Consider the following 24,499-nt stretch of genomic DNA (forward strand, 5'->3'; position numbering starts at 1 on the left):
CCAGTCTCCTGTCTGCCGCAGCTCCCCGCGAACTCGTGGCCGACGGCGGGCGCCGCGTGCCTGCCCTTCTACCGCTCGTCCGCCGCCTGCGGCACCGGGGACCAGGGCGCGCTCCTCGGGAACCTGTCGGCCGCCAACTCCCGGCAGCAGATGAACAGCCTGACCTCCTTCCTGGACGCGTCCACCGTGTACGGCAGCTCCGCGGCCGCCGAGAAGCTGCTGCGCAACTGGACCAGCGCGGCGGGGCAGCTGCGGGTCAACGCGCGCCATCGCGACGCCGGCCGCGCCCTCCTGCCCTTCGGGCCGCCGCGCGCGCCCGCCGCCTGCGCGCCCCCGCCCGCCCCCAGCGCGCCCCCGCCCGGAGCCCCGCGCGCGCCCTGCTTCCTGGCCGGCGACGGCCGCGCCAGCGAGGTCCCCGCCCTGGCGGCCGTGCACACGCTGTGGCTGCGCGAGCACAACCGCCTGGCCGCCGCGCTCAAGGCCCTCAACGCGCACTGGAGCGCGGACAACGTCTACCAGGAGGCGCGCAAGCTGGTGGGCGCCCTGCACCAGGTGCGCGCCTCGCGGGCGGCCGCGGCCTCCCTGCAGTCCCGGGGATCTCGGCCACGGAGTTCCCCACTGGGCTCAGACGCAGTCAGCGTGGGGTCCCCCCAGGGCTCTCCCCGCGCCTGACTCTGGGTGCTGGAGGACGGAAGCCTCTTGGGCTCTTTTGTCCCAGCTGGGCATCCCTGGGGTGACCGGCCCCCTCCCCCCCATACATGCACACACACACAGCTGTGGCAGAGTCACAAGTGTGGTCATCCCGTGCTGCCCTGTGCCTGCAGCTGGCTAAGTGTGTGACAGGTTTCACCTCAGTGGTCCTAAGAGCAGCCTTGTGGGGTGGCATTGGTGGATCTCCTTCTAGTATTTAGAGCCTGGTGATTCTGGGTGAGATTTCTGAATTACCAAATTAAGCCGAGTCCATTTTCACTCCTCATTGTAGGATCCTTTTTAATATTCAATCAGAGAATCTTGGAGATCCCAGTGTGCGATTCTGGAGACAATTTACCTGTAGAACCCAGTGACTGACTTAACAGTCTCAGTGGGTTCTCATAAAGACTGTTTAGTATCCCTGTCCTCTCAGGGCCAGTGAGGAAGGTGACATCAATCCCAACTCTCAAAGAAGGAAAGTGAGCTGTAGGCTCTGGCGTCATCCTCACCGCAGGCATCAGCCCTGGGGAGGGTGGAAGTAAGGGGGACATGAACACCCTGAGGACATGTGGACAGCACCAGGCATGGGAACGTCTTTACCAACCAGGCAGAAGTAACTCAACATCCTAAGGCCTGTGTGCTCACGGCAATGCGTGTCAACCCTGGCTGAGTTGGCGTGTGTGCTGTATGTCTGTGTGTGCCTGTGTCTGTGTGTGTTGTGCTGTTTGTGTATTTCTGTGTGCTGGATATCTGTGTGTGCACTGTGTGTCTGTGTTTGTGTGTTGTCTCTATCTATGTGTGCATTGTGTGTATGTCTCTGTGTGTGTCTGTATATATGCGTCTGTGTGTGCACCCGTGTCTCCTGTCTGTGTATTTCTGTATGTCTGAGTGTATGCTGGATATCTGTGTGTGCGCCTGTGTTTGTGTGTTGTCTCTGTGTGCAGGTTGGGTATATGTCTGTGTGTGTGTCTCTGTGTATCTGGGTATACGTGTGTCTGTGCGGTGCTGAAGTTAGAAGAGAAAGTAAGAGCTAGATACACGAAAGTCCAAAATTAATGCTTAAGATAAACACTGGAGATTAGTGTTGCAAACTGCAAAACTGGACAGTTCCAGCCTTGCTTGACAGGCAGATGTAAACAGATACGATTATTAAAATTTTGAAAGTAGGAACCATATGAGAATTTGCGAGGGGAGAATTACAGCAACTTGGATGATTGCAGTGTGACATCACCAGGAATCCTGTAGCCCATTGGCTTCCAAGCAGCTGGCCAGACCTTCTGCTCTGTGCACATGGAGCCAGCTGGCCTTAGCTAGGGGCTGCAGCTCCCGGGAAGCCAGCCGGCCTCCTGCCCCTTTCCCGGGGAGGCCACGCCCGGTCATTATTCTCTTTCCTTGGTCATCACCCTGCCAACTGTGGGCTTTCATTGGCTTTGTCTTTCATCCACGACCCTTTCCCTGAAGGTGAGCACCACGGCAACAGAGATTTTGCTCCTTTCATTCTTTTCTCCCGGCACTTAGAGCGTGCCTGGCACAAAGTTTGTGTCCCCCAAGTGTCTGTTGAATTTGTGAACGAGTTAGAGATCCAGGACTCCTGTCTGCTGCCCACTCAAGAGCAGTGTTTGTTCACACTTGAGCTGCGATCTGCATCCCTCTCCTGAAAAGCTCGAGGTCATGAAGAGAAGAAGTAGCTCTATGTGCATAGCCAGGCTGGCCAGCTGATGGTCATCAGCAAGAGGCAGGAAGCCTAGTGGAGGACACCCCCCACTCACTGACCATCCACACCCCCTGGATTGTCAAGGCCAGCCCAATGGTGACCTGGGCTCCTCTGATTTTTTCCCTAGAGACATTGAGTTCTCCCCACCTTGGGACGTGTGCTTCTGCTGGTCTCTTGGGAGCATCTGCCTCAGGTTCCCCTGCTGCCAGGACCTGGCACTGGCACTGTCTCCTGAGGCAGGCAGGTGGGCGGACCAGCTGGAGAGCCCTCGGCCTCCGGGTCCATGAACCCTGCTGGAGAGTCAAGAAACATTGTCTGTGTGGTGCTTTCACTGCTCCATCTGGGCCCTCGCTGGCCAGGTCCCTCACCTGGCACCTCCAGTGTCCATGGACAGAATCTGATGGTCACTGTTCTTCAGAGATAGCTATGGAGCCCAAGGCCCTCCTGGGCTACCTTTACAGAGAATGACCAAGCCCTGAAGGCCAACCAAGGCCGGGTGTAGCCCAGGTTCCAGAGCTGCCAGCAGAACCCCGAAGACTGGACCCACCTGAGGGTGGTATCCTGGTCAGTACCAGGCGGTGCCTGAGCCCCTCCTTCTGGGACGACCTCAGCAATCTCTGGTCCTATCTCTGAGGCACCTTAAAGCGGGATGTGTGCTACCTAGACATGGCATTCAGAGGAAATCCCATGTCCTTTCCTGGACAGAGCAGTGTGACGATACTGAGGAGAAGCTGTGTCAGAAGGTTCAGCCTGGCGGGGCATTTTGCTCCTTCTGTGGCTCCACGTTGGTCACAGTAGACTCTCCAGGTCTCTCCTCACCTCTCCCTGGGCTGTGGTCCTGGCTCCCTTCCCCTCCACTCTCATTGTTCCTAAAGCACAGACTTGTCTGTCCTTCCTGTGCCCAGGTCACGAAAGCCAGCTGAGACAAGGCCTCCTGTGTGGCAGGTTGAGTCTCAGCAAGAACCTGCAGGAGCCAGGAGGTTGGGTGGGCAGAGGCAGAATTTCACTCACCCAGAGATGAAGGAGACCTTCACCCCACCTTTCAGAGGTGGGGCTGGACATAGGAGTTGATCACAAACCACCCAGGTCTGACCGCATGAATTCTGTCCAGGCTCACAGTCCCCCAACACTCCCAGGCAAGGGGATACCACAGTGTTTCCTGAAGAATGAGATGAACTCCCAAAGAGCCTCCTGCAAGATTGAGGTCTTCAGGTCCCATTGTCAGAGCCCGTGGTGCTTCTGTCCAGCCCCACTGTTGCCAGGGAAGGTCCTGGGTATCTGAGCTTCATCACTGACTTCAAATCACAGCAGGAGAAAGTGTGAGAGAAGAGAAACTCAGACAGGTAAAGGGTGCAGGTTTGCTGTGTTCAAGGGCCAGCTCTGGGGACTTGGGGCTGAAGCAGAAGCAGTGCGCTGGAATTTAAACTTGTCTCCCACCCTTGGGCTGCAAAGGCTGGCCATGCCCTTTCTACTGTGAGAAGAAACCAAAGAGGAAGTTAATGGGAGGACACCACTTGTGCTGTCAGGAGAGGCCCTCCAGGGCGAACTTTTGCTCCAAACACTTCATCTAGCTTACGTCTGAGCTGGAGAGGCTGGTCTGCATTTGGAAGTCATAACTGTTCTCTGGCCAGTGGACTTACAACACAGTGCTTCACCCTGACCCACAAGTGGCACCAGGCTGAGACTCCAGTGTGCAGATGTGGCTCCTCCCAACACACCCAGGTCTCAAAGGGACAGGACGTCACTGTGGACAAGACAAGGTCCTGCAGCCGGAGATAGAAGCCAAAAAGCATACACTTCACCTCAGTCTCCCTTATGGTACCGAATTCTTTGTATAGAAAACACATTTCATCATTTGGAAGGAAGGTATTACACATAAAAATTGTTTTTGCTATTTTTTAAATAGCTTGCTTGCTTTCCTAAACCAATAGGCTAAACTACAAGACAGTTCCTCTGGGGTGGTCATCCTACAGGTTCTCACTGCATTTGGATGCAGTTTATTAACCAAAATAATCTTCTAAAACACCAAGCAATTTGGCAATGATTTTTATAGCTTAAAGAAATGCTGTAAAACTCAAAACAGAGCCCTTGGTATAACTCTCCTGAGACCTCTAGTCAAGAAGTAAAATCAAAGATCCTGTGACAGTGCCATAAGCCAAGGAGCAGGGCAGTGTGGCCCACCAGGCATCTATTCTGGAATGAGCCTCACTGTTTTCTGGAAAAGGAAGCTACGCTGGGCTGTGGGCCCTGGGCCTGCAGCTCGCTGACCAGGCATGTGTGAGGGGCTCACAAGCAGCCGCTCTGCAGGTAGCTATCCAACTGACCATGAAAACAGCAGCACAACCTTTTTGAGGACTGGATGTGAGCCTTTGCTGCAGGGGAGGAAAACTCTGTTCCCAGAGTCCTGGTCAAATGCCATCTCACTGTCCTACCTGTCACGGGGGACACACCTGGGCCCCAACGCCTGTCTCCACTCTCGCTGCAGGCACAGTGATACACTATCATGGGGTGGGACAAAAGTTAGGAAGATTGTCAGTGCTATGAAATCCACACACCCTCCACAGAGCCCCCACTGACCGCCACTGACCATCACTGCAGTTCTGCTGATGTGAGGTGCTGGAGAAAATTCTCTAAGGAAAAGAAGAAAATCCTGCAGTCCTGGTCCCTGCTTGGATTTTAGCTCATAAGCCATGCAGCTAACACTCAACCCTTGACTTGTTCACCATTTCCTTTACCTCAGGGAGGCACTAAATGCACCTGTTCCTCTATGTACATCTGTTACATAGTGTATGTGTACAGGACACTACTGTGTCCCTGTACCAGAGAGCCAGGGACATTTCTTGCTCTCATAACAACTCTTCAAGAAAGCAGAGGCTCAGAGAGGTTAACACGCTCTCAGAGCCACACAGCTAAGAATATTGGGATGGGGTGAGAATTCAGCTTCCTCTAAATCCTCTGGGGCCAAGACCCTTGAAGGGATGAGGTTTCTGATTGATGCTTTGTGTGTATGGTTGATGGCTTGTGCGTGGGAGTTGACGGGAGGAAGGTGGTTTAAACAGGAATGTTTTTGCATTTGAAGGACAGGCAGTCCTCTGCCAGTCACACATTGACAGAGCCAAGTTCTGTGTAACCCTCCATGCCTAGGCCCACCCTGCCCAAGGCCCACCCTTGGGGTATTTGCCCAAGGGACAACACTGATGTGCCCTATTTAAGGCAGCTGAGGCTGAGACTTGGACTGACTTAGCTTAGTGGCGCTCCTGAGGGCTGAGCCCTCGCTTGGAGGGCACCTGGGATGCACAGGCCCAGGGACGTTCAGGAAAGGCCTTCCCTGGACCTCTGGCCCTAACCCTTCTCTGGCCTGGGCTTTGCCACAGACCTTCCCAGCTCAGCCTCACCTGCCTTCTTCTCTACACAGATCATCACCATGAGGGACTATGTTCCCAGGATCCTGGGCCCCGAGGCCTTCGGACAGTATGTGGGGCCCTATGAGGGTTATGACAGCACAGTGAATCCTACGGTGTCCAACGTCTTCTCTACGGCCGCCTTCCGCTTCGGCCATGCCACGGTCCACCCGCTGGTGAGGCGGCTGGACGCAGACTTCCAGGACCATGCTGGGCTCCCCAGGCTGCAGCTGCACGATGGCTTCTTCAGCCCCTGGAGGCTCATCCAGGAAGGTGCCTCCCTCGCACTGGTGCTGCTGTGACACCGGTCCAGATGGTCCCAACAAGCGCCTTCAACTGCCCTGTTGGTTTGTCTGGCTGAAGCTGTCCAAGCTGCCAGCGTTTAGGGGGGAATAAATTCTTTCAAAGCTTTTTAATAGGTTCATCAGAAATTCCTTCTCTCATATTTCTGAAGCTCTTTGGAACTCAGGAAAAACTACCCCAGGTATAAGTGGGCTCTCCCACTTACAGAATTGCGAAAGTAGAATCTACTTGTTTATCACTATGAATTGTATCTGTTCTCTAGCTCAGATCAACACGGGAGCCTGAGGATGCTGGTGTTCAGAAGAAAGCCATTTAATTCCCTGTTTTTTCTCCCCAGCCCCTCCCCCCTGCCCAGTTCTTCCTGTCTGTCTGGAAGGTTCTAATCTGTCTGAAAGTCGGTAGAGGATAGGGAAGACGGTTGCTAACAACATGCTCCACTGTCCCCTGATCTTCTTCCATGAAAGACTGTGGAGAGGCCCAGGGGTGTCCTAGTCCCACCCCCAGCCCAAAGCACATTGCGAACTCTTCCTTGTTCTTTGGGGGCACCAGGAGGCCCATAACATGCTCTTCTGATGTAACTGTGGATTCAGTGTCGCAGGCAGCAGGTGGCTGGTCTGTCTGTGTCAGGGGCTCCTGTGAGCATGACCCCAGGCCTTGACAGATGACAAGTGAGGTCTCTGAGGACCTGACAGCTCCCTGAGCCAAGCCATGTCTTCTTACTGTGTAAGACCTCAGAGTGGAGCAATCACTTCCTTTGTTTGTAAAGGAAAGCAAAACAGAATCACTTTAGTACTGAGGCCCCGTCCCAAGTCCCTTGATTCTGAAGGTTCCACGTGAGCTCATGGCTTGGTCAGCACCAGCCAGGTGCTAGTGTCCTGAGGAAATCTTGAAAACTGGTATCACATAAAATGACTCATGAGGGTACACAAAGATACTTGCCAGGAATGAGCGTGCTCTGGGATTCGAAAATGCTTCTGTTTCTCCAAACTTAGGGAGCTCTGGCTCTGCCTGCTGTTTTCTAGGTGGTGTGGACCCAGTGGTCAGAGGCCTCCTAGCCAGGCCAGCCAAGCTGCAGGTGCAGGAGCAGTTGATGAACGAGGACCTGACCGAGCGGCTCTTCGTGCTGTCCAGCTCGGGCACCTTGGACCTGGCATCACTGAACCTGCAGCGGGGCCGGGACCATGGCCTACCAGGTCAGGGGAGCTTCCTAGAGGGAACACAGTGTGTACTATGTCACTGGTCAGATTAGGATTAGCAACCTATCCCTTGAAGGATGGATTTAAAGTGAAATCTACCCACAAATCTCTTGCTGGCTTCTAAATAAGGCTTTTTTCTTTTTTGGGGGGTGGGGGGGTTAGGGGTTGAGACAGGATGTCACTATGTAGCTCATAACCCTCTAACTTCACCTTCCAAGTACCCAAGATTACAGGAGGTGTGCACACCCTGCCTGGCTCTAGCAAGAAATTTTTAACTCTAGTTCATCCCCAACTTGCTTTTTACTGGATGAGACTGAGGCACGGCGAGTGTAGGCAGCTTCGCCAGTTCTGTTTCAGTAAGGTCAAAATTTGGATGCAACAAGAAAGAAGACCACAGTGCAGTGAACTGTAATGAGACCTGCCTAGCCAAATCTGAGGCTAACTGAGCTCAGCTGGCTAGGAGTGCTTGCTACAAAGCTGGCCTGGTGACCTCTCTGCCCTGAAAGCTTTGCAGAGTGTAAAACCCCCAGCCTTTCCCACAAACTTTTCCACTCCTCTTCCTCCACTACCTCACAAAGGCCAGCACCTCTGAAATTTGTGTTTTATGGTCCTGGCTGTGTCCCGTGAGCTCTGATCTCACTTACATTTTGCCTTCTTGATACATTCCAGACACTGCACATTTTCTGCACATCCATACATTTCCTCTTAGAAAAGCAAGAAAAATACATGTCCAACTTATTTTGCCCGTGTAAAAATTAAAGCATCAATCTCCCACAGCTACTGAAACATTTTATCATTTACTGTGCTTAACATAATTTAGAGGTGCTACAGAAATCCCTCCCCCTAGTTTAAAAAGAAACTAGTTCACTATTTGGGTTTCAATTATCTTGCAAATAAATGGTTCTTCCAATAAATATTTAATGACGTAACTCCCATGTTCCCCAAGCCCTGTGCGAGTGGCGGGACTATACATGTTTGTACAAATCTTGTTTAGGGCTTCTGTTTTATTTGTTTCTGGGTCATGAGAATTGGGGATTGGCCTACAGTACACCATGTGATACAGATGACATGCCATGAGGGGTCCCGATGGGGACACAGGAGGAGGGAGGGTGGTCATCATCCTGCCAGGTGGCTCTTAAGAGAGCAGGGTGGGGTGGCCCATCTGGAACTAGAAAACTAAGAGTGGACTTCCTATGAGTCACCAGATGTGATGGCCATCTGCATATGACAGGTGTTGAGGCAGAGAAGCCTCTGGGGAGGGGGAAGTCAGGATGACCTTCACAGACACAGTTGCCCCATAGCTATGGCTCCAACCAATGCCAGGAAACCTAGTATACCTGCACTGCACACACACCTGCACTGGGTGCACACGCACCTGCATCAATACACACACTCGTATCTGGATCTTGGAGCTGCCATCTTGAAAGACCAGCTCACCACCATCAACAGCAGTTTTCGTAAACCTCAGTAATTATTTTCCTTCCGTTTGTCTATTGTTTCCTCGGATCTGCCTGCCTTTGAGTTGTTCCCAGTGTCTGGAAGTCGCCAGCCCTGTCTCAGCTCGCCTTTTGTCACTTAAGCATCCCCCAGACTACCTGGAAGGTGCAGGATCTCTTCAACTAAACCTGAGCTTCTCCACAAGTCTCCCCATTTTCTGTCCCTTGAATGCCCCACAGGGGACTTAGCTGGTCTCCATGTATTCTTTGTGTTCACTTATGCAATGCTCTGTTGAGTGCCTGTGGTTTTGGAGACAGTGGGAGGAATGCAGAGGCAGAGTGGATGAGCAAAGAGAACAAGGAAGCATGGTGCATGCTCTGTGGGTCCATCATGGAGCGAGGAGGCAGAGGGTGCAATCGTTCACCATTCACCATCAGGGGGAGGGGGCCTCCTGGAAAGCAGAAGCTGAACTAGCAGGAGGAGGAGGGGACCAAAGGCAGTCATAGAGAGGACACAGGAAAAGCAGGAAATGTGTCCAGCAAAGACCAAAGCCCAGTGAAGCCAGAGCACAGATAGAGGACTGAGGGAGGCACAGCTTAGGGCACTGGTCATCTGAAGGATGGAGGACAGAAGGGGACAGAGGCCAATGGGCTAGAGCCAGACTCAGTCTGCAATGCCAAGAAGATTTCCTCAAGCAACAGGGGGCTGGGGAGATGGGGGATGACGGGATGGAGAGAGGTCTCCCACCACGAGCCCACTCTTCATCAAGCCCCAAGTCTGTGCTGAAATAATCTAGCCTGTTGAACTCTGCAGGGCATAGTGACCTGGACAGTGCCATGGTCCCTCTGCAGCTGAGGATGGTGGGCAGGGCCCCACATTGCTGCAATCCTGGTTTTCTGTGGGTGACAGGCAGCACTGGTGGGTAGGCTGGTGAGGACTTGGGCTCTGAGAACATGGCTCTGTGCTTTCCCTCGAGCAGGCTACAATGAATGGAGAGAGTTCTGTGGCCTGCCACGGCTGGACACCCCAGCTGACCTGAGCAGGGCCATCGCCAACAGGAGCGTGGTCAACAAGATAATGGACTTGTACAAGCATCCAGACAATATCGACGTGTGGCTGGGCGGCTTGGTTGAAAACCTCCTGCCAAGGGCCCGGACAGGTCCTCTGTTCGCATGCCTCATTGGGAAGCAGATGAAGGCCCTGAGGGATGGGGACAGGTGGGTGCCGGGGATGAGCTTCCTGTCCGACACGCTGGGTTTTTGGGAAGTGGCCAGTGTGGGCTCAAGTGTCACTCCATCATCCAGTCCTTATGTGACCTTGGGCAGATTATCTCTTGACCAGTGCCCCAACTGTTACAATGGGTCATTACAAAATGAAAGGGGCGCAGGACACATAGTGTATCCTAAACACTTAAAACCTGAACTCGTGCTGATTTCCCACATCTATAACCACACGAGTAAACCAGCATCTTACAATCGTCAAACTGCATTTCCTGATCACTTGAAAGGGCTTCTGCCTTTGGATGTTCTCTGACAATGTCTGGGTGTCCACCCAGGCCTGTGAGCAGCAGCTGCACCTGCCATATCCCTCACCTCACCTCCAGCCCAGATGCACCACTGAGGTTCCCACCACCGGCCCTGCACCTCTGCTGCTTCCCTCATTTCAACCTTGTGCAGCTGGGGGTCCAGAAAAGCAGCTTCTTGTCTCTGCGCCTCACACTCTGATCCCAGGTGTCACACTAGGGACCAGTGTGAATGACAAGTTAGAATTTGCAATCACGCAGAAAAAAAAGAGCTTCCTTTTTTAATGGTCCCTACATAGCCAGTTCTCTCACTCTCTTCTTCCTCCTCCTCTTCTCTCTCTCTCTTCTGTGTGTTTGTGTGTGTGTTGGTATGTGTGTGTCTCTCTTTCTTTCTCTGTGTGTGTGTGTTTGTATGTCTCTCTTTTCTGTGTGTGTGTGTGTGTGTCTCTCTCTCTGCTTTGGGCATTCATACCAGGAAGTGTTCACACATCAGGAAGAGGCCACCCAGAGTCCCCCACTCCTGCTCACCTGCCCACTCCTGCACAGGTTTTGGTGGGAAAACAGCCTGGTCTTCACAGAAGCACAGAGGCGGGAGCTGAAAAAGCACTCACTGTCTCGAGTCATCTGTGACAACACCGGCCTCACCAGGGTCCCTGTGGATGCCTTCCACACTGCAGAATTCCCCCAGGACTTTGAGTCCTGTGACAACATCCCAAGCATGGACCTCGAGGTGTGGCGGGAGACCTTTCAGCAAGGTGACTCCTTCCGTTGTATCATAGCACGTACAAAGAGCATAGCTGTTTAAAGAAGCTGCTTTTAGACCCACGCTTTAAGAAAGTACCACGCACACTAAGTCCCTTGTGTGGTGTGTTTGCCTCGCCCTCGAGAGGAAGGAATCAAGTCAGCGGTCTAGAAAGGCTTCAGGGCCCTGTGCACGTTCCATCTCAGCCTCGTGCTGTTCTGTTGGTGCTCGGTGAGTCATCAGAGCACAGCTGCTGGTGTCAGCACCTCCCGACACTCCCTCTCTGCTGTGGGTCTATGCTGGCCTGCGGCCACAGAACTATGGCCACCTCACATGAAGGGGGAGCTGCCTGGGTCTCCTGGGCAAGTCGCCCAGCTGAGAGACAGCAGGTGCAATCTCACGTTAAGAGCTGCTAGGGATCTAGGACACAGGACAGATTATATCTCAAAAATCATCTCCACCGGCACGCAACACTTGTTTCTCTGACATTGTGCATACCTGCTCTGTCGTGCACAACCCAGCTCCAAGCTGGAGCTAAGAATTAGCTACAAAGCCTCTTATGTGGCAGGCTGGGACCCATTTGCACACACACACACACACACAGAGTGAGGGGGAGAGAGAGAGAGAGAGAGAGAGAGAGAGAGAATATACATCATCTACACCCACACGTGGAGATACGTGTACCTTTTAGCACTTCCGTCCTAGATCAATGGTTTGACTGATCAAACCCCCTCTCTGAAGACCCCTTCTCCAAATAGTCCTGGGCTGAGGTGAAGAGGCTGCAACCTAAGCTTACAGATGGGGACGTGGGTCTAGAGTTGTCCTCTCGTGAGCTGACAGCATTATGACCTTCAACACTGCACAGATGACAAGTGTGGCTTCCCGGAGGAAGTGGACAATGGGGACTTTGTGCACTGTGACGAGGCTGGGCAGCGCGTGCTGGTATATTCCTGTCACCATGGATACGAGCTCCAAGGGCAGGAGCAGGTGACCTGCACCCAAGATGGATGGGATTTCCAGCCTCCGGTCTGCAAAGGTGAGTCATGGCACAAGATGTGTGGTGTACTGGGATCACAAAGCATTTCCCAATGTAAATTAGGAGCAAATGCCACAGAACACCTACTTCCTCACCAAAATGCTGTTCTGACCCTGGGTCTTCCCAGGAGCTGGTTTGGCAAGGAAAGAAAGGAATGTCCCCTGCGTTGACCACATTCCAGACAGAACAGCAGGGCGACAGCCACATCAGATCATAACCAACATGGCGACCTAGGCAAAGAGCCAGTTTCCCTATTGAGACAAAGGGTGTGCTTACACTCTAAGGACCCTCACCCAGAGAGTCAGCGCCATCCACAGTTAGATATGGATAGGTGTCACCTTCCATAGCAGAAAAGCCAGGGGATGGCAGCGCCCAGGCTGTGCTATACGAAGACTCCTGGCCACCTCCACTCACTGCTCCCTTCTGACTGCAGGGAGTGGGTATCACCCCTGAGCACCCCCCAAGCCCTCTAGTTGCTGTTGGGAGGCCAGACTGGAGATGAACCCTAGGCTGTCGCCCCCTAAAGACTAGGCTTCATTACTGGAGCAGCTGTCTCCTGCTAAATACAGGGGAGCCCCCCGCTAATAACAAACCTGAGCTCTGCTGCAGAGGGCAGGTCAGGTGTGGTGAGGGGTGGGGAGGCAGTGGTCCCTCCTGCTGGAGGGAAAGCATTGGCCTACCAGCAGTCACTTGCAAGACAGACCTGCTGCCCACGGAGACTGTCCCAGGGGGAGAGGCTGGTGCCAGAATCAGCCAGCCTCTGTGGGTGGCTTGCTGTGAGCTGCATTTAGCAGAGCACCAGAAGATGGAGATGAAGTCATGCAAGAACTTGGCTTTTTTAATCTTGCAAGCAGAGATGAAAACAAAATCCAAAATTTTAGGATTTTCTGTTTTGTGTGGAAAGATGAAAGCGCTCTGGACGTGGTGGAAACAGTGTGTGCTGGCTGCACAGTGATGTGTGTGGGCTGAACCCCCGAGCTGCACACTTGGACCGTGATGCTGTTATATCTCATCACCACATGAACATTCAAACTCTGCAATCCAAAAGTTTGTCCTTGAAAGGCTGCGATGGCTACTGCCCACTGCTTCTAGACTCTGAGCGCTAAAGAGAAGCTGGGGGCTGTTCTGGGATCCAGGTGCGCTGCCCACCATGCCTTCATGGCAGGCTCTGCACGGTATTTTGCTGCAGACTGAGAAAGTGGGATGAGGCGGAGATCTGGCTGGGTACAGGTGTGTGTAAAACGGTGCTGAGCACAGCAAATGGCTCCTGGAGCTGACTGGGAATGGATGGATCAGAAACTGGACAGGGAGGGGATGGAAGCCATTGCCAGAAAACACCAGCCTGAGCTGGAAACCTGCATCTCATCTGTTAAAAAAAAAAAAAAAAAAAAGCCGGGTGCTGGTGGCTCATGCCTGTAATCCTAGCTACTCGGGAGGCAGAGATCAGGAGGATGGCAATTTGAAGCCAGCCCAGGCAAAATAGTTTGCGAGACCCTATCTCAAAAAAAAAAAAAAAAAATCACAAAAAAGGACTGGTGGAATGGCTCAAAGTGTAGGCCCTGAGTTCATACCTCCATCCTGAAAAAAAAAAACTCATCTCCCAGATTTGCACCTGTGGGAAGTGGACTGTGAGGCCCAGAGCTAAAAGATTCCCTTGACAACAAGAGTAAACAGGAAAAGAAGCAGGAGGTAGACAGTGCTCCAGAGAACAAGCACAAGGATACCACACTACGAACGCCATCGGGGACCCTCTCCAGCAGCCTCACTTTGCGGGACCCCCGGCTGTCTGTGTGGGGTGACATCACCACACCACTGTCATCATTCTGAATTACTGTGTTGTGTCGCCGACCCTGGGGAGAAAAGGGTAACCAGCCACAAATTCAAATGCTCACTTTTCCCAGGATTCTTAGTTTCCCACACTGGTGGTGCAGTCAAGAGATGTCCAGAGATGTGCACATCTCTTGCTCATGTCTAACCAGCCTGGTGCGCGTGCTCTCGGCTGATAACCTTATTTCTTCTTGTGTCTTGCCTGGGCATTCTACATTTTGACTATTTGTGTTACTCATTTGACACTACGAGTCTCTACCCACCAGACTCTGCCAATCACAATAAAGGAGCCAATATGGCCCTGCATGAATTGACTATGTGATGTTCTGGTCCACATGACTCTCCAAAATACAGCTTATCCCTTCCTCTGGGCAGTATCACAATGTCATCAAAATCATTCTTCTCTCCCTGGCATTCCCACACCCTCGGTGCTCCTGATTTCACTCCACCAATGATGGCTCCCTACCGTGAAAACTGGTTGCTTGGCTGGCAGGTGTGCAGGACTAACAGTGAAGAACAGCTCCAGTCTAAGCTGGTCTTCATGCTTCACGGTGCAGAGGAGCATTTGGTGGTGTGACCCTTGCTCAGTAGAGTGGGCGTTTGAGGTGGGCTCCGTGCCCAGCAGACACAGCATCCCTGGGAGTTTGTGAAACATGCAACATCTCAGGCCCCCACTCTCCTAGTCAGATCTGCACTCTCAAAGTTGAGATGCTGGTTAACCAGCCCCGGTCATGTCCCTCCTTCCCAAGTGTAGCAGCTGCCCACTGCACACCCTCACCTGGCCACTGCACCCCAACACTGCTCAGATTCATGCCCCAAGGCCTCAGCATACAGTGAGCATGGTGGTCAGTTTAAATCAGTTAATGAACAAAGAGCATGAAGAATAGGCCCGTGGGTGATCAAAGGCTGGTTCAAAAACAAATCAGGATGCATCCACACTGTGGATCATAGAACTGAGTAAATTAGCAAAGGTCGACTGACTGACCGGTGTGGAACCCTGCCCACTGCATGTCACCAAGTGAATGGGTGAGTTACAGAGTAACATGTGTCATGAGAACAATTCAGGTTTGTTTGGAAGCAGTGTCGCACAGATGAAGGTCTCTGAATGTGCAGAGAGTGTGGCAGGGCCTAGGAGCTGGTTAGTGTTGGGACCTCAGCAGAACGAGCTGGACAGAGAGACCCCCCCCGCAGCATTTACTTACGTAACTCGATGTGCTCTGTCTTGTTGCATTTATTATCAAAGTACAATGTTCTGAAAATAAATACAAAGGGCCCAGTGATACACACAACTGCACACAGGTATGTTCACCCGTCTTCTCCCTCCAGAAACATTACAAAGAGAAAAGTGACTCTTCAGTGGAAGAAGGAAGAGTGAGCTCAGTGGAGGACCTCAGTACTCTTAGGGTAAACTGGCATGAACCTGTGTTTAGACTGACCCCAGCTTGCCTGCCCCGTCTGACTTTGACCTCAGAAAGGAAGGCTGAGAGCTTAAGTGTTTAACACAGAAAATCAAACGAGATTCCTTTCTTCTCAGTCCAAATCCTACTTCTCTGCCAGAATCATCCACGTAAAACTGACAAGAAAACCCAGCTGATGCTGTAAGGATTCTCATTTAGTGCTTTGAAGCTGAGAGCTGTGTCTGTGGCTTTCACTCCAGCCACCATCAAGAGTCTGTGCCACAGATAAGTGTGTTCCAGAGCTTCTGTGACTTGCACAAAGTGACATCTGCCAGCCACATGGACCAGCTTAGAGGAACAGATCTGGAACATGGTCTGCTGCTCTTCCTGAGAGTCACGGGAATCCAGTCAGATACACAGAGCCTCGGCCTCCATGCCAGCAGCCTCAGGGGTCTGGGAACTCTGCCTGCCTCAGAGCCATTTCCCTTTTCTTTTGTAAGGGTGGGCGGGTCACACGGGCCTCTGTGTCAGTCCTCAGCCAGGAGACCACCACATGTTGTCCCTGGAGTGGTTTCCGATAAGAATAAACCAATCGTGCAGAGTGCATTGCTGGACCATCTCCAGAAGATACGCTCCAGTCCTAAGCCCTGGCTCAGCAGAATGGGGCCTTATTTGGAAACAGATCTTTGCAGTTGCCATTGAGGTGAAATAAAGACTGGCATGACTCTCACCAGTGTCCTTATGAGATGAGGAGGACACAGAGGCAGTCGGCTGAGGAAGACTGCGGGCTGCAACAATGTGACTCCAAGTCAAGGAACATCCAAGTCTGCAGCAGCCCCCGGAGCCCCGGGAGGAACACCGCCTGTGACACCTCGATTCTGGATGACTCACCTCCAGTCCTGAGAAGGACCAAAACTCTGATGAAAAGCCACCGGTTGTGGTGTCTGCTCATGACAGCCACAGGAAATGCAAAAGTAGGATAACTCTGAGCCTCCAGGACAGGATGAGGTGGAGAAAAAGAGGGTGAGGTGTCCATTTGGCCAGTCGGTACCTTTGCTGCTCACAGGGCCCTCCAGACAGTGTGGTCCAGTCAAGTGGATCCAGTGAGTCTGGTGGAGCTGTGTCCAGTGCGAGTTGCCAGAGGTGTCCCACATGGTAAGGCAGGAGAAGTGCACCGGCCCATGGTCAGTGACCATCGCTGGAGCCAATCCTGAGAGATGTAGGATGCTCAGGTAGAAAGGACAACAAAGGTTGGGTGGAAGGGTCAGCGTGGCAGATAGGCAAGGGTATGGCTGGTGAAGATCTTCAGGAGCTGGTGGGAGAGGCCTGGTCATCAGGCCAGCACTGAGGGGCTCCTCAGGTGCCTCACCCCTTCTCCCTCTGGGAGCACAAGGAGCAAGAGGCAGCCACACAGGTCCAAAGGTGGTGAGGCTGTGGCATTCCTGTTCTGGTCAGGGGTGGTTCTAAGCAAGGGCTGGCCTCTGAGAGGGGCGACCACGGGGAGACAGGGCTCTTTCCTTACTGCCGCTGACCTTGTGCTGTTGGTACAGATGTTAATGAGTGTGCAGACCCGACCCACCCACCGTGCCACCCCTCCGCTACGTGCAAGAATACTAAAGGCAGCTTCCAGTGTGTGTGCACCGACCCCTATGTGCTGGCTGAGGACGGGAGGACCTGTGTAGGTGAGTGACCTTCTCCTGTGTCCACTGACCAACTTCTGAAAAGAAAGAAAAAAATGCACTCAAGATCCTCAACTGTCAGTTTCGTTCTGATGGGGAGGAGCAGGGTGACAGCCAAAACTGTCCTGCATGTAGGACTGAGGCCTGCTCTGCCACGTGGCAACAACCACCACTCTTGGCCACGGGAAACTATAGAGGATGGCAGCTTTCACACTGAGATTTGCAGTGAAGAAACGTCTGAAACACCCTGCAGATGCAAACTGACAAGGCAGCCAGGCAACAGGGCTGCACGTTTACAGAGTGAAATTTGGGCTGCTTTCACATTTATTGTTATACCCCCAAGAAGGCTGATTCAGAAAGCTAGCAAAGTGAACCACCAAGGGCAGTGAAGCAAACCTTCTAACTCCCCTGCCCCATGCCCTGTGCTGTGTTCTTGGTCGCCCTTTTAACCCATGATTCAGCTCTAAGGAGCCCTGCATAAAACTCCTGCTGCTCTCACCCAGCTAAAGGCTCTGCCCGCCCTCCCAGTTCTGGGTGTGTGCTGTGTCCCCAGGGAGACAGTGCATAAGGAGAGGAGCCGGGTTGGGGGGCAGGCATGGGATCCACCCAAATGCATTTCACCTGAGTACACTTTCAAACATGAAGCCTGCGTGGACAGTCACAGTAAGAGACCTTCTGTCCCCAGCCAGCAGCAGGGGGTTAAGCCCTGAGCATTGGCTGGGTCCTGCACAGAGGCAACAGGCTGAGTACATCTCTGGGGAGTCCCACATTCCGAGGGGTACCATATACAGCAGGGTGCCCAGGGCTCAGCACAGGCTGGGTGGCAACAGGGGTGAATGCAGGGGAGGAAGGCAGCACAGGAGCTGGGCCAAGCTCAGGAATGGGAGGAGAGGTGAGTGGGGGCCAGCAGGTGCAGGAGGGGGAAGCGGGGAGCTCAGGTGAAGAGGCTGGGCTCCCTGTGTCTGGCTGCCCAGTCCCCAGGTCTGCACACCGGTGTGCAGGAGCTCGACTCCAGATACAGATTATTCATAGCAGTGTGTGGTGAACATTCACTGTGAAAAACAAGACAAACTGAGCTGACCTATCAAGTCATATCAAGTTCCCCATGCACCATCACTATCCCATCAGGGCCTTCCTGCGGCCATGGGGGTGACTCGTCCCCGTGCTTCCCCAGGGCTTGGCTCTTTTACGTGGGGTGAGGATGTGTGGTGTTTGAAAACCAGTTTCCTCTCATCCTGGATGTCTTCTTGGCCAAGGAGGATCCTAGGGAGCCAAAAAACAGCAGCCATCAGAAAAGCCAGTAACAAGATTGTGACCAGAGGGACTGAGAGCAGAGCCCAGACTGACAACAAACCCTGGAAATCACAGCATTCAGGGCCTGACAGGCCCATAGGATCGTCTGCTCAATCCCCATTGTTTTAGGAGGCGGGTAGAGAGGTCCAGCACAGAGGCACCTGCTCAGGCCCCAGCACCACACACTGCAGGTCTCGGGCTGGACTCCTGCAGCCATGTCTCTGCTGCTTTCAACTGCTCACTCCTCTGCTCTCTTCTGTGTCCCTCTTCACCAGCCTGTAGCTGGAAACTCTTACAGCTTGAGCTCCCACAGGCTTGAACTCCACAAGGGTTCAGTCGGCCCCCAGACCCCACAATAACCTTTGCACTGTCTCTGTGGAAACCAAAATGCAGCCAAAGACTCAAAGTCTCAATGTTACACCGCGACCTTTAGTCACGGCTGCTTTGTGCCCACTTCTCTGTCCTGAGGTTCACTCGGGATGCTCGGTGTCCTCCCTGGTGAGGCAGGAGGGAGGGTTCCATCTACCCTGCAGCTGCAATTAGCCCTGCAGTGCGTGACCACCAAACCCAATGCTGACTCCTTTGAACTGCCCGTCACTGCCCGCTGCCCTCGCTCAGCGCTGGGCTTGCTATTTAAGTGCTTTTTCCATAAAGACAAGCGTTGTACTGTACGCTAGAGTCAGGGGACACTGCTGTCACCCAGGCTGTTCCCACTAATCTGTCTCCTTTGGTGCAGACTCCGGCAGGCTGCCTCGGGCATCCTGGGTCTCCATTGTGCTGGGTGCGATTCTCGTTGGAGGTTTGGCGAGCCTCACCTGGATGGTGATTTGCAGGTGGTAAGTCCCAAACTCTTCCTGCTTCCTACACACAGGGACATTTCCTGCCGTCTGGGCACGACCCACACTTCGTTTCTCTGAATCAAGTTATGGGCTATGAGTATCCCGAATGCATGGCTCTCGGGTCCTTCCAGACAGTGCTCACGGCTTTCTGGTGTACCCACTTGCAGAAGTGCAATGGTCACACACACACCTCTGGTGCGTCCAACAATGGGGACAGAGATTATGAATGTTCGATACATCAGTAACATTGAAATGCCATCTGGTTGGGAGTCAAGCTTCATACAGAGGTTTCTCAATGAGAAAGGTCACCTGTGCACGAGGAGCTCATGGGAAGAACTAAGGGTCAAACTTTCTTGTTAAAAAAAATAGTGCTCATGCCTGTAGTCTGAGCTACTCAGGAGACTGAGATCAGGCAAATCGTGGTCCAAGGCCAGACCCAGCAAAAGGAGAAACACCATCTTCAAAATAGCCAGAGGAAAAAAGGGCTGGAGATGTGGCTCAGGTGGTAGAGCACCTGTCTAGCAAGCCCAAGGCCCTGAGTTCAAATCCTTGTACCACACAGAAAAACAGCTCTGCCATTGAAACACTCAGAGGATGAGTTTTAGGAGTTTCTATGTCCAGATTTCCAGGCTTGTGGGTCCTCGGGGCTGTGTGACCTTTCTGGGTCCTGTTGCAGGAGGTTGTGCCCCACTATCACCCTGCTACGTCTCACCTTGCAACAATGAACCAGACTCTGTTCATACTTAATTCTGGTATGTAACTGTTTGTTTAAACAGAAAGTATTAAGACAAACGACAGGGTCTCCTATACTAAGTCATTGCTGCCCCAGTCTGGACCTGCCAGTTCCACACCCACCCCCTGGACACCTGCAAATGTGCATAGGCCACCTTGACCTCTGCCTCTGGCCTCTCCCTGGACTGTCAGGTTCAGCCCCCCACACACATCCATTTCTCTCTGTGGCCATGGAGACAGACTTCCTACAGGAACTGTCCAAGCTCCCCTGGTCTGCAGAGCCTGACGCCCAGCACACCCTCAAAGTGGACTAGGGACGGTGTCTATGGCCTTGCTGCTGTTCTAAGGGGACTCATTCTCCCAATGACACCCGAAACTCAAAGTTCCAGCAGCCTGCCTGCGTCCGGTGACTCCTCACGCAGTAACAAGAGAGGGAAACTCACTTCTTTGCTTATTTCACACTTTTTTTCTTTTGCACATCTTATAGAAGCTGGCTTTTAAATGATCAAAACTTGGAACCATAGCAGTCAAATGTCACCCACCAGGGCCTCTGTCCCTGGGGTCTGCTCTCTGTTCTGTTTCCCCAGCTACTGAGTTATGTGACAAGGTCCCTCTGCACGGCCAGCTTGGGCAACTGCAGGTGCTGACCAGGACTTCTGTACTTCACGCTGAGTTCAGGATCTTTCTGGGGTGTGATCTTTAAGGGAGACAATTCCCAGCAGATCCACTACCAACATGTGCTGTGGGTCAGATAACCAGGGACTTCCTTCAGGCAGAGGTGACAGTCAGTGAGCAGGTGCATCAGAGCTGAGACAGAAAACTCATCAACTTTTCATAAAACAATTGACCAAAGAGTCACACGTGCCTTTGCAAAATGTGGTGTGGAGCTATCAGGCATTTGGAGCATTCCTTAATGATAGCATTTATGAGTTATGCTCAATTTCTCTAGCATGCCCTTAGACTGGTGGTGGTGGGGGGGGAGGTTGTTAAGGTAATTATTCAAAAATAAACATTTGACACCCTCCCCCTTCACTGCTTAAAGACTATTTAGTTATCACCTGGTGACAATCCCCACAGTTGACTCCTCGGTGTGGTGGCACTTCTGTATTTGTAAGTTGTGCCTGTGGAGTCGTCTGATTGCTTTGTGGATGTCACCCTACAGAAGGACAAGAGAGGTGCATGGCAGGCAACCTGAGGGTGTGGTGAGGCTCCGTGCTGGCCTCCTAGGTGCCCTGGACATAGTGTGCTGGCTTTCGTGTGTTTAATGAAACAAGTCTTACGTATACATTACTATAACTGCAGCGAACAAAAACTGGAAATTTGAGCACATGTGGAAAAATGTCCCAAATCTTGGCAAGCAATGTTACAAAATTCTCCATGAGGAGTTTGTGGGATCCCACTGTGCTGGGAAACAGAACGCGCCAGTGGCTGACATATTTTAAACTGTGTTCAATCTCAAAAGTGTACAAGGCCAAAGACACAGAGACTCCAGCGGATCAGCGTGAGGACGCAGCTTCTTCCTTACTAGAAACCAAGGAAAAGTGCACAAGTCCATCCTTTGATACCAACTAGATTACAAAGCACAGCAGCACGAGAGCTAGCTGAGATCCCCTCGTGGCTGTGGCTGACATCGGTGGCTGGACGACCAGAAGACAGAATTCCTACAGGGGAAAACAGTGCTGTCCTCGGACAGGCTGTCTCCACAGCGTGCGCACAGAGACAGTGTCACACGTCCATGGGAAGGGCGGCTTCCCTGACAAAGGCCACCACAGTGCCCATCTGTGAGGCAGCTCACAAAATAACATCTGCAGCAAACATGAAAACCCATGGAAAGAAACGTGAGGAGCAGGCTCGCATTTTCTGTCTTAATTTTTCCCTCTCAGGCTTTGCACTTTGATGAGTGATTTCCACAATAATTAAAAGTATGACAAATGAAGTCAGGCAGGCAGGGCTGAGTGGTGACCAGTGCAGCTCTGTTAGATGCCACTGAGCCATGGTGCCTCCTGACACTGTTTTCCTGTGACAATGATGTGCACAGACCAGCTGGTGTCATGCGGTTCCCAGAATGATCTGAGCAGAGTCCGGGGGAGGAATCTCGCCGCCTTGAGCACCTTTCCTGACTCAAGTCCAGGGGGCACAGCACCTGCTGTTTCCACGTCACATCGGCTCTGACAGAAGTGACGTGTGTTTACCCACAGGACACACTCCGATACCAAAGCCACACTGCCAATCACTGGGAGAGATGTAAGTGCGACTGCCCAGTCGGGGTGCAAGAAGTGTCTGGAGCGGAGGCTGACACCGCCCAGGGCAGCAGCTCGGAAAGCAGAGCAGGTAGGCTCACAGGTAGGTTCATGCTGGTAATATTTGGCTTAACAGCGGGGCGAGCATCTCTCACTGAAAACCAGGATGTCCATAAAAGTATCAACATGGGTCCCTGTGCTCCTGTTCAGTACTGGGTCCCCTTCTGTTTGCACCTTCCTCCTACATGTCTTTTTTTCATACAAACTGCATTTATGAAACAGTGATAATTTGTCAAAAGTTGAAGCCAGACATGGTGGCTTGAGGCCAGACTGGGCAATAAGTTAGCAAGACCCCATCTCAGCTACTAGGTGTGTGTGGTGGTACAGCTATAATCTCAGCTATACTGGAGGCATAGTCGGAGGCTGGTCCTGTGCAGAACCCCTTTGGGACCCTGTCCAAAAATAATTCAAGCAAAAGAAGGGTGGAGAGTGGTTCAAATGGCACAGTACCTGCCTAGTAAGCATAAGGCTCTGAGTTCAAACCCCAGTACTGCCAAACAAAAAAGAAAGTTGAACCTACATTTTAAAAAGTACAGAAAAATTATAATCAGCAAGGCAGAATGAAAGGAATGACAATGTTTCTGATCTGCACAGGCCAGTGTCAAAACAAAGGGCTAACTCTGGGAGGTCGGACAGGACGAAGCTGAAAGACGTCGACTTTTAAATCGGCTTTGTGAGACAAAATGATTATGGTCTCGGGGAAAATCAGTGGAACTCAAGCCCACCTGGTGCACAGCCACGTGGCGTCATGTGCACACTCGTGTGCGACTTGAGGTCCTGGGAGCAGGGTGGGCAGCGGGGGTTGCCACCAACCATCAGCTGGACAAGTGTCAGGTCCAGAGCTCAGCCATGGTGCGACTGCCAGGCACTTAGTCACGAGCATTTTCAAACTGCTGATGGCGGAGAGGCCGGCACACACTCGTCACAAGCCCTGAGCACGGGGGACCGTGAGTTAATTAGCCTGACGTAGATCACGGTGTAAGCGTGTGGTGAAACATCAGGTTTACGCCACTGAGAGGTTTAGCTGCGATTGGCCAACTAGAAACAACGTCTCATTTATTATTTTAATTTGTATTACAATATATTCATTGTACAGGGGACTCGTAGTGACAATTCCGATTAGACTTATATTGTGCACTGCCCCCATCATCTCCCCCCACCCCCTCCCCGCCCCACTTAAAGCATCCCAAGAGGTTTCTTAGTTCTGCTTCATACAGGTGTGTAAAGTCCATCTACCATACACCGTCACCTTAATCTCCTTCATTCACTTCCCCCTCCCGCTAGTGCCCCAACTTTACAGTCCTGGCTCTCATTATTGATATTTAACTCAATGTTCAAAGACTCCATGTGTCCCACTGTGAGTCTACTTTTCTTTGGTCCATTCAACCCCTTCCATTACTTCCCCTACCCCTTCCCTCCCACCCTTAAATTAAAAACATGGCTTCCACACTTGAAGGGCCTGTGTGAGAGGACCGTCTTGCTCCCAAGTTTCAGAGTGAGGAGGCCTGGACACCTGCAGAGGAGGAGGCTACCATGCTGTCCCCAGCAGTGAGGGCTGTGCCAGACCAGGGGGCACAGACAGGGCTCGCCACCACACCACACCAAGAAACATGGCTCAGGACACAGGCAGGGCCACACCACCTCGTCCTCCTGGCTGCTCCTGTCACCTGCTGCCAGCAGGGACTGTGTGCTCACGGTGCCTTTGCCCCCACAGGAACCTGCCTGCGGGTCCCAGGTCCTGCTCTGCGAGTAGAGGCCTCGCTCATTTGGAATCCAGCAATGTCCTGTGAATCCCAGGCAGCCTCTCGGGGAGAGCTGGCCTGGAGGACATGAAACTTGGGACGAAGCGTGGTGGACTTTTTACTCCTGTCTCCAGTGTTCATCTTAGACAAAGCCTGTGCTTCTACCAAGCAGGTCACACCAGATGTTGTCAACACCCATTCTGAGTTCCTCGGGAGAGCAAGCAGGTGACAGGCCAGGAGGTCACATGCTGCCCAGCGACCTGGTGAGGACGGTCCTGCCAGCCCCTCACCTACTTCAGACAATTCTGCTTCAAAGTCTCCACTAAGTCTCTCTTCCAAATCAAGGCCAAGCTAGTGATAAGTTCTAGCTACTGCGAGGCTCAGGGCAAAAAAATATTACAACCTCACACTTGCCCTTTATGCAAATGCTGCTGACTTGTTCCCGGGGAAGTTTTCATTAAAATGTATTTACATATTATGCATATTTTCAAACTGTAGAAACGAACGTTATTCCCACCTCAATCACCTTAGTTCTGCAGTCACACCGAAACTGTTTTTCAACTGTAATTTTCACATTGTACTACTCTGTGTTAGTCAGCTGTCTGTCACTGTAACAAACACCAAGGGTAATAAACTTATGAAGAAGTAA

The 24,499-nt window shown here is 52.3% G+C and overlaps 1 protein-coding gene across 1 annotated transcript in view; it reads left to right on the forward strand.

The window, feature by feature from the left end:
- Nucleotides 1–24,499, forward strand: part of Tpo (thyroid peroxidase) — a 65,209-nt gene extending 40,710 nt beyond the window's left edge. Inside the window, exons 7-16 of the mRNA XM_074049067.1 lie at nucleotides 22–552; nucleotides 5,820–6,078; nucleotides 7,131–7,301; nucleotides 9,721–9,958; nucleotides 10,810–11,018; nucleotides 11,871–12,041; nucleotides 16,816–16,947; nucleotides 18,974–19,073; nucleotides 22,007–22,151; nucleotides 23,823–24,499. Of these exons, the coding sequence (XP_073905168.1) occupies nucleotides 22–552; nucleotides 5,820–6,078; nucleotides 7,131–7,301; nucleotides 9,721–9,958; nucleotides 10,810–11,018; nucleotides 11,871–12,041; nucleotides 16,816–16,947; nucleotides 18,974–19,073; nucleotides 22,007–22,151; nucleotides 23,823–23,861 (1,995 nt within the window). The 3' untranslated portion in view covers nucleotides 23,862–24,499. The remainder of the gene's footprint in view (nucleotides 1–21; nucleotides 553–5,819; nucleotides 6,079–7,130; nucleotides 7,302–9,720; nucleotides 9,959–10,809; nucleotides 11,019–11,870; nucleotides 12,042–16,815; nucleotides 16,948–18,973; nucleotides 19,074–22,006; nucleotides 22,152–23,822) is intronic.

This window comes from Castor canadensis, chromosome 12 (genome assembly GCF_047511655.1).
Source record: "Castor canadensis chromosome 12, mCasCan1.hap1v2, whole genome shotgun sequence".
Classification (NCBI taxonomy): Eukaryota; Metazoa; Chordata; class Mammalia; order Rodentia; family Castoridae; genus Castor; species Castor canadensis.